The sequence below is a fragment of the Mastomys coucha genome, chromosome X (assembly GCF_008632895.1).
Source record: "Mastomys coucha isolate ucsf_1 chromosome X, UCSF_Mcou_1, whole genome shotgun sequence".
NCBI lineage: Eukaryota > Metazoa > Chordata > Mammalia > Rodentia > Muridae > Mastomys > Mastomys coucha.
In genome coordinates this window covers 74,800,772-74,809,048 of record NC_045030.1, presented here as the reverse complement: position 1 = coordinate 74,809,048, position 8,277 = coordinate 74,800,772, and the positions used below count along the sequence as shown (strand labels likewise).

General features: G+C 41.6%; 1 protein-coding gene across 7 annotated transcripts in view; it reads right to left on the bottom strand.

Moving 5' to 3' along the window:
* Positions 1-1,436: 1,436 nt before the first annotated feature.
* The window catches only part of Znf185 (zinc finger protein 185 with LIM domain), a 32,738-nt gene continuing 25,897 nt past the window's right edge, over positions 1,437-8,277 (bottom strand). For all 7 annotated transcript variants that reach the window (XM_031363826.1, XM_031363861.1, XM_031363869.1 and 4 more), the window contains 2 exons: positions 4,426-4,524; positions 1,437-3,709 (listed from right to left, as the gene is read on the bottom strand). In XM_031363826.1, coding sequence (XP_031219686.1) covers positions 4,426-4,524 — 99 coding nt within the window. In that variant the 3' untranslated portion in view covers positions 1,437-3,709. The remainder of the gene's footprint in view (positions 3,710-4,425; positions 4,525-8,277) is intronic.

The window sequence follows — 8,277 nt, the reverse complement described above, 5'->3', positions numbered from 1 at the left end:
TCAGAGCATGAGGCTGGACTCTGAGGGTCTTGAATGTGAGCCATGTGTATGTCTGTGAATGTAAATGTGTGTTACTGGGTGGTAGCTGTCATATGTGTTACTACAGAGCTTGTGAACCAGTGTGTTATAAATTTGGTGGGTCTGATTTGAAAATCCAGATTATATACCTCTTATACTTCTTTAGTGGTTATTTTTGGAATGGGGTTGTTGACCACTATATTCTCATTGGGGTAGGAGAGCTCTCTGTCTAATACCATTAAAAAAAGGCAAGGAGATAGCCTGTCTGTGTATAGTAAATTCATACTAAAGCTGTACATCATTGTGGGACCGTGAAAGGTAGCCTGGTCCCTGGTTGAGCTAAGGCTAGAAGCCCTGGAGACCATGAAGGGACAGTAGGAGCTCCCAGGTACCAGGCCCCTGTCACTAACCACAGCCCCCCATAGGTTTGTGGCCATCAGTCATCTAAAGGCAACGGCTCAAGGCTCTCCATATATAGGTGAAGAAAAGGACATGACCTGTGGTCCTGTAGGCTCAAGACAGAGATTGTCATTCTAATGAGGTACCTAGAGGCCTGGAGGGCTTAACCAATAAACTTTCCTTCCCCAGACATTCCTCCCTACAAAAGGAATTTAATCTCAGGCCCACCCTGGGAAGTGGGGTATGGTTTTATATATCCACTTTCCACCATGGCAATAAATTATTTGAAACCACAGACTCTCTCTTTTTATGGAGAGCCATGGAGAAGGCCTTTGCCTATAGAGCTGCAGTCTAGTCTCCCATAGAAAGCCTCTCTGCACTCCCAGCCACAACCACTACTAAGCCCAAGCCTACTGCCAGCCTTCAAGCCAAGGACTTTCCCCATGGGACCAGCCAGATTTCTCCTTCCTCTTTTCTCCCCACCCCTGGGGCCTTGGCCCCAGATTACATTCTCAGGTATTCTGTGACTTCCAGCAGTGACTGGGTGTCCAAGAGCCTGGGAACTCCAGGACCCTGTGCCTCAGACTGTGCTCTCCCACCTACAAGCAGTGTCCTGAGGCTTTCCTACAGCCCAACACTTGCCAGAGACAGCATGGGGTAAATGCAGTCAAACTTCTCACGTCCTTCTTCCCCATGCAGCCATGCCCTGTGGTGGAGCAGACTTGGGCCCCACACATCATCTTGTTTTGTTTTAGACAGGCTTACTCTAAGTAAGCAAAAAACAAAAAAACAAAAACAAAAACAAAAACAAGAAGACAACAATTCACTCCTTCTTCAGTGTTCCAAGATTGTATCAGGGATCAGGCCTGTCAACTCAGAGTGACCCATCTCCTGAGTGCTACGGTTACAGTCATGAGCTACCATGTCCAGTTTTGTTTTGTAGCAAGGTGGCATCTGGCCAAGTTATTACACTTGAGTGCACACATATACATACTTTTTCTTAAAAGAAATTATAATACTGGTGTGTAACATCTTAACATTTATTATAATTTGTGTACATTAATATGGGTTAAGCAAGTATAATTAAAAACACTAAGCAATTAAAAAGAAGTAAATCAATGCAAAAACATCCCCCTTTGTTAACTGCAGAATTTTGTGTCTAAGACACAAAAAGGCTGTTTTGGATTCAAATTAATACTAACCTTACAAGTGGTATTTGAGTATATTCCATATTTCTAAAACTTCTTAAATGGCAGAGTACACCTTTAAGGTGGGGAATCCATCAGATTTAGAGCCTCTTACTCTGTCTATGAGGCCTGCACTGAAATACCCAGGTAACTAAGGGAGTGACTTAGTTTTCTCTTACTAATTTATTTGGCACACATATGTTATTGCCCACCATCTGCTAAGTTCCATCCTAGAGCTGAACTTGAGAAAGACTAGTTCATAATTAGTGATACAATGTACTTCTCCCCTTCAGAGTACAGGTAACAGATAAATAATCAAATAAATAGAGTGTTCTTCTCTGTTTACGTGATAGGAAGAACAAATCCACTCAAATGTGTTTGGGGTTCAAAGTCTGGAGAAAGTGAAGAGCTGTTTTATAAGTAAATCCAACAAAGAGGCCTCCATTTTGCATCCCCAAGTCTTGAGGGCTATTTTTTCTTTCAAGGAGCTTCTAATTTAATGCTGAGCCCAAAGGCAGCAGAGTGAGGTTGACTCAGCAGCATATTAGCAAACTGCAGGGATGAACCTACCTCTGCTGTGCCAGACATGAACTGGTAGTGTTTTGAGTACCTGGGGACCTAGAAGTTGATGTTAGTTTGAGACAGATTCAGGACTAGAAAACAGGTCACAAAAGGCTGTGTGATCAGGGCAGAGAGCCTACTGCACATTTTACTGGATAGCAAATTTTTCTTTGAGAAGTTGCATAAGCCACATTTGTTCCTGGGTGAAAATCTCTGGAGGAGAGGGAAAGGGAGCAATTAAATTACCGCAGTATTTCAAGAAGGGACCCAAAAAGCCCAGAGATGGAGTGAAATTTACACATTTCAAAACCATTTCTAACACTACACTTCAGGGAAATATTTCACAGTAGGAACAGGGGCCCTTCAAACAGTTCCTGGCACATACTCAACACTAGGTCAATGCCACTATGATTATTGCTTCTGGAGAAAGTATGGGCTCCAGAGAGAGAACAGTGGTTCTACAGGGGTTTCCCCACTTCTCTGAACATTACTTTCTTCATTTTTTTTTTTTTTTTTGGTTTTTCAAGACAGGGTTTCTCTGTGTAGCCTGGCTGTCCTGGAGCTCACTCTGTAGACCAGGCTGGCCTCGAACTCAGAAATCCGCCTGCCTCAGCCTCCCAAGTGCTGGGATTAAAGGCATGTGCCACCACCACCCGGCTACTTTCTTCATTTCTAAAATGAAGATAACAATATCTTAGAGATTATTAATGAGATTAAAGCCAGTGCTTCCTGGTAATGCCGGGTGTGTGGTTAAGTCTCAAGAAGCCTTATCTGTTTTCTTTACCCTTTTGAGATCTACATACCTTAAAAGCTGTTCAGAGAATAAAAGTCTAGGAATACTGAGGGTAAAGATTTTAACCAAGTATCAAAATTCAAATAGACACAGATATCCCTTTGGTTAGAAGCCTCCTAATATTGTATCTTATCAAATTTAAACCGGGGTAAACTTTCCAACAAGTCAGGTGTGCTGCCATACCTGACTGGAAAAACTCAAAGGAGAATGGGAGGAGGTAATTTAAATCTGCTACATAATTCAATCAAAAACAATTAACTATTTTTAAAAAATGTGAGAAATTTAAAAATACACACACACACACACACACACACACACAAAGTGAATAGACAAGCTAAACATTAGCCTATTGCCAACCCTTAGTATTCAATGCCTGTAATTTCCCTACCAGGGATCGTCAACAGTTTTTTGGCTTGGCCCCTCAGAAGCCTCAGAATGTCTGCATACACTTATACCTAGACTTGTACCCATGTCTAACATACTAGGTCATCTGCACTCATTAGAAAACATGTCTTAGGGAAGTCAAAGTGGACTCATTCATCCTGGAAGAAAGGATTTCAAGCCTGTACTGAGATATTCCTAAGGTATAAAAGGCTACACAAAAGTAATTATAACATCACTGCAAACCACTCTTAGATGTATGCTATTTCAGTACAAGGTGGGCAGAAGTACAGTGGAACCATGAAGGATGTAAGGGAGGAAGAGTCAACAATTTGGGTCAGCCGGGGATCTTCAGCTTCTGCTCAGCAGCCTGGAGGTGCCAAAAAAGGAAATGGAGGTACCAGTGAGATTTGAAGTAAGTTTGTAATCCCGTACAACCAGGGTCCCTTGGGATGGGTAACTGTTGCAGTGATTGTGAGTCCAAACCCAACACAAAAGCATTTCCTGGAGAGAAGGCAACCTTCGGGTAGGCAGAGAAGGAAAATATGCTATGTTCAGACACTTGGGATAATAATCCCACTGGCTACTGGCACAGAGAGTGCTTTAAATAACCAACATCTTGGTTATTAAGCCTAAATCTAAACTTATGCAAATAATGCTTGAAGATGGCAGAGAGACTGGTATTAGACTTTGAGAGCTGAAATGAGGTTGAGATTTTACCATATACCACTACATGTTTGTTTAGAACCATTCCCTTTCTACATTTTTATTTCCTTGTCACAAAATAGCCGCAGGTGTGCCAGGGTTAACAGATTCAGCTGAGGTTCTAGATGAGAGAGGTATTTCTATAAAGGAAGATACTATGATTCTAACAACTTGGAAATGGTCCTGGGGTGGAGGTGAGGTTCATCCATTACTTAAGATCTCAAAGAAGCATAGGGCAAAGGACAAGGACTAATTAGATGGCTAAGAAGCATTCCAGGGTCCTGAAGTAAAACCCAGGTCCAAACCAAGGCAAATTTTTGTCTTGCTCCTTTAGTTTAATGGGGTGCTTGGATGCTTATCCTATGAGCTTCCAGCACTCACCTAGAAGAGCTTCTCATAGCATTTCCCACAGTGGATGGTGTCACGGTGAATGAAGATCTGATCTAGGAGATCGCCCATCGGTTTATTGCAAATCCCGCACTAAAAAAGCAAAATGGAAGTCAGCACTCAAAGCAGACTCTGAGTTGACTGCACATCCTGGACTTCCAAGGAGATAAGGCATTGCAAACACAGATATTAAACATGATTTATAAAACAAGATAAACACACAATAAAACAGCAAAAGTAAGTAGGTAGGGACTGGGGAGATGGCTCCTTCAGTCACTTGCTGCAGATTTGATCTCCAGAGCTCATATCAAAGCTGGGTGCAGAGGCACAAACCTGTAATCCCAGGGTTGGAATGACAGGTATGGGATTTCTAGGGCTCTGAATAATATTCCTGTTCCTAAATAACACAGAGAGCAACTGAAGAAGACATCCAGTGTTGCTATCTAGCACGCACACGTGTGCTTGCACTCACAGGCGCGCGTGCGCGCGCGCGCGCGCACACACACACACACACACACACACTGGTAGGATGATCAGCATCCTGGCTAGGGGCTGCAGTTTCATAATCACTCATGTTAAAATCTTGACTTTTATTTATTTACTAGCTGAAATAGACGGGCAAGTTACTGAACCTTTTCCAGCCTCCATTTCCTTACCTATAAGATTAGGAGAGGCTGGAGGATGTGAATGTTTAAAATCCAGAAGAAGGTGATAGTTTCCCACAGAAGAGGAGGATGTTTCAGTAGCTCAATCCCTCCCATAAACCTGTGTCCTCAGGAATGTCAGTGGCAGGACTTCCTGGGAGTTGAGTAAAAAGAGACCAAGAAGTACCAGGTTTTCCAGAACTCTCAATGTCTCCAGCCTGAGGCTTCTAGCTACAGGCAGCCAAAGGTACATGGGAAGGAGACAACAAGCCAGTAAGTCTGCCATTTTTTTGTTTGTTTGTTTTTGTTTTTCGAGACAGAGTTTGTCAGTGTAGCCCTGGCTGTCCTGGAAGTTACTCTGTAGACCTGGCTGGTCTCAAACTCAGAAATCCGCCTGCCTCTGCCTCCCACATGCTGGGATTAAAGGTGTGGGCCACCACTGCCTGGCTAATTCTGCCATTTTTAATATATCAGAAGCTGCTTGGTCTGTAGTTCCTGCTTACTCAAGTAAAATGTACCCTTCTCATATGTCTGATGGGGTTGATGAGTAGGCTAGTGACACCCTTATCAGTGTGACAGCAGCAACCAAGGCCTCAGCTGCCTTCTCAGTTCTCTTCATGTGCAACAATCAGGCTTCAGGCCTCATTTTTCTGGAGCTTCAACTAAGTCTAGACACAGTTTACCTTATTACCAGACTTGGAAAAGAGATAAACTCACAGAACAGATTTCAAATAACTTTTACTCTTCCTTTATTTAAAGAAACTCGCTTTACAATAACTGCTCTCAGTAATCAACTACCTGTGTCTTATGGTGAATTCCTGGATAGAAAAAGAGGTGTAAAGTTTATGTCAGGTCTAAGGATACAAAAGCTTAGGTTGTAAGCTTTGGTCTAAGAAAATAGGCTTTGGTCTAAGAAGTCATCTTAAAGGAGTATATATGCAAGTTATAAAGGTCTGAAGATGTAAAAGCTTAAGTTGTGATAAGAAAGTGACAAGGTATAAAAAGAATGAAAACTGTTTCAGATTTCTTTCCCTCTATGCTATTGTTATATTAAGGCTTCAAAAGCTCAGAGTTTTTTTTTTCTTTACACATTAATCAATGAAGTTCTGATAAGCTATTAATGTAGTTTTGGTAAAGCACTTCAAAATGTTATCATAGTCACAAGCTCAAAATTTTAAATTTCCTTTAGTTGTCTTCTAAGCATAGACTTAAAAGTCTATACTTTACTGTGCTAAAAATGTCTGTCTAATCTATATACGTCCAGTCTTCTGGACAGAGGAAAGGCCCTGATTTCATGGTCTGTATTCGAACTGAAAAATCAAGATCAAGTGAGCTTTTGCCTTCTGCTCCATGGGATGTTTCTGTGCTCCCTGAACTTGCCTTAAAAAGTGTTCATGCATTTAACCCAAAATGATATCCCAGGCTTTTACTATGACACAAAGGTTTGAATCTACTGCTTTTTCTCCACCGTGGATTTCAGTACAGATTACAAGCAACATTAATGTTAATATATATAAGACTTATCTCTTTTGTAACCTAAAAAACTTCTTGTAAGCTTTGGGGAATCAGCTTAAATCTACCTCTCTTGGGTCAAATGGACTCCAGATAAATACTGTTAATCAACAGCCTATTTCTGCCTATTTCACTTATTCCTGAGGGTGAGATCCAACCCCATTTCTCTGATCTTGGGACTTCCCTCCCTCAACTACTAGGACCTTGGGCCTGGAAGTTTCAAATGCACACCTAACAAAGAAATTCCTCCTAAACTCCTTAGCTTTATCTTCTGCCCTTAATATGTATCTGTTCCAACATTCTCCCAGGTTTAGGTGTTCTAAGACATCTAAGACAGTTCCAAAGCAGCTAGTCCCAGGTGGTCCAGCCTCAGAGTGCTTCAACTAAGCCTGCATTTTCCTGGCCCCAGACAGTCCTGCAGAAAGCCTGGACATTGATGGAAACAGTCTGCTCTTCCTGGACTTAACCAACTTTCTTGGGTCCTCAAAGATGTCAATGCCTTCAGAGAGCAATCTAAAGAGCAGAGCACCCCATTCCTGCCTCACCATCACCCCTTCCTTTTTCCTGACCTTTTATAATAAAAGGGAAGAAATCAGGCACTCCCCAGCCTACCCTTCAGGGCCTCAGCAACTGCAGATACCAGCCAGGTGCAGGTGCATTTCCACTGGTGCTACAAGTTGCATATTTTCCCTAAGCAACACACATACTGTGGTGGTTTGAATATGCTTGGCCCAGGGAGTGAGTGATACTATTAGGAGGTGTGGCCTCGGAGGAGGTGTGGCCTTGTTGGAGGAATTCAATCACTGTGGAGATAGGCTTTGAGGCTCCTTTGGTCAAGCTTTGCCCAATGAGGAGGGTACTCTTCTCCTGGCTGCCTTTGGATCAAGCTGTAGAACTCTTGGCTCTTCTAGCACTATGTCTGCCACGCTCTCTGTTATGATGGACTGAATCTCTGAAGGTTTTTTTTCTTTATACATTAATAAAGTCAGCCCCCATTAAATGGATTTTAGTGTCATCTATGGCCTAACTTGTTCCTTTTCAGTGTTTCCCATGGTAGCAAATAATATCACATTCCTTTACCATGAGGCTTGGGCATGAAATCCTGGGATATCTTTTGAATCTTCACAACTTGTCAGCTGTGTGCAACCAGTCACCATCTTACCATCTTCACTGTCAAACTCCTCAGCAAGTGACCACTCTCTCTAGATTGATTTGTAAATAAGAACTCCTAGAAAGAATCTGATTGGCTGCTTAGAACATTAATGACATGGAGAGGCTAGAATAGTGAAGTCCAATAGCCTAATTACAATTATCTTGGGTTACCTTTGACCCAATTCCCAGTTCCAAAACAGCAATTCCTTGCTTCTTCTCATGCTCTCACTAAAAGAAAAAGACCTCACATCTTAACAAATAAAAACCCTTCTGGAATCTAGCAAGTCAACCAACCAATAAAATGCTGTGTGTACTTAACATTTCCACCAATGTTGTGAAAGTATCTTGATATTTATAGAATTCTCTGTTGTGAGAAAAATAAATGATTAATGTAGCAATTCAACTTACAAAAGTGAAACCAAAACCAAAACAAAACCCTAATTATAGGTATGATTTCCACTCAACTGGAGACATTTATTATCTTAAATTGATTTATTTTAAGCACTTAATTAAAAGCCATAGGATATATATATATATA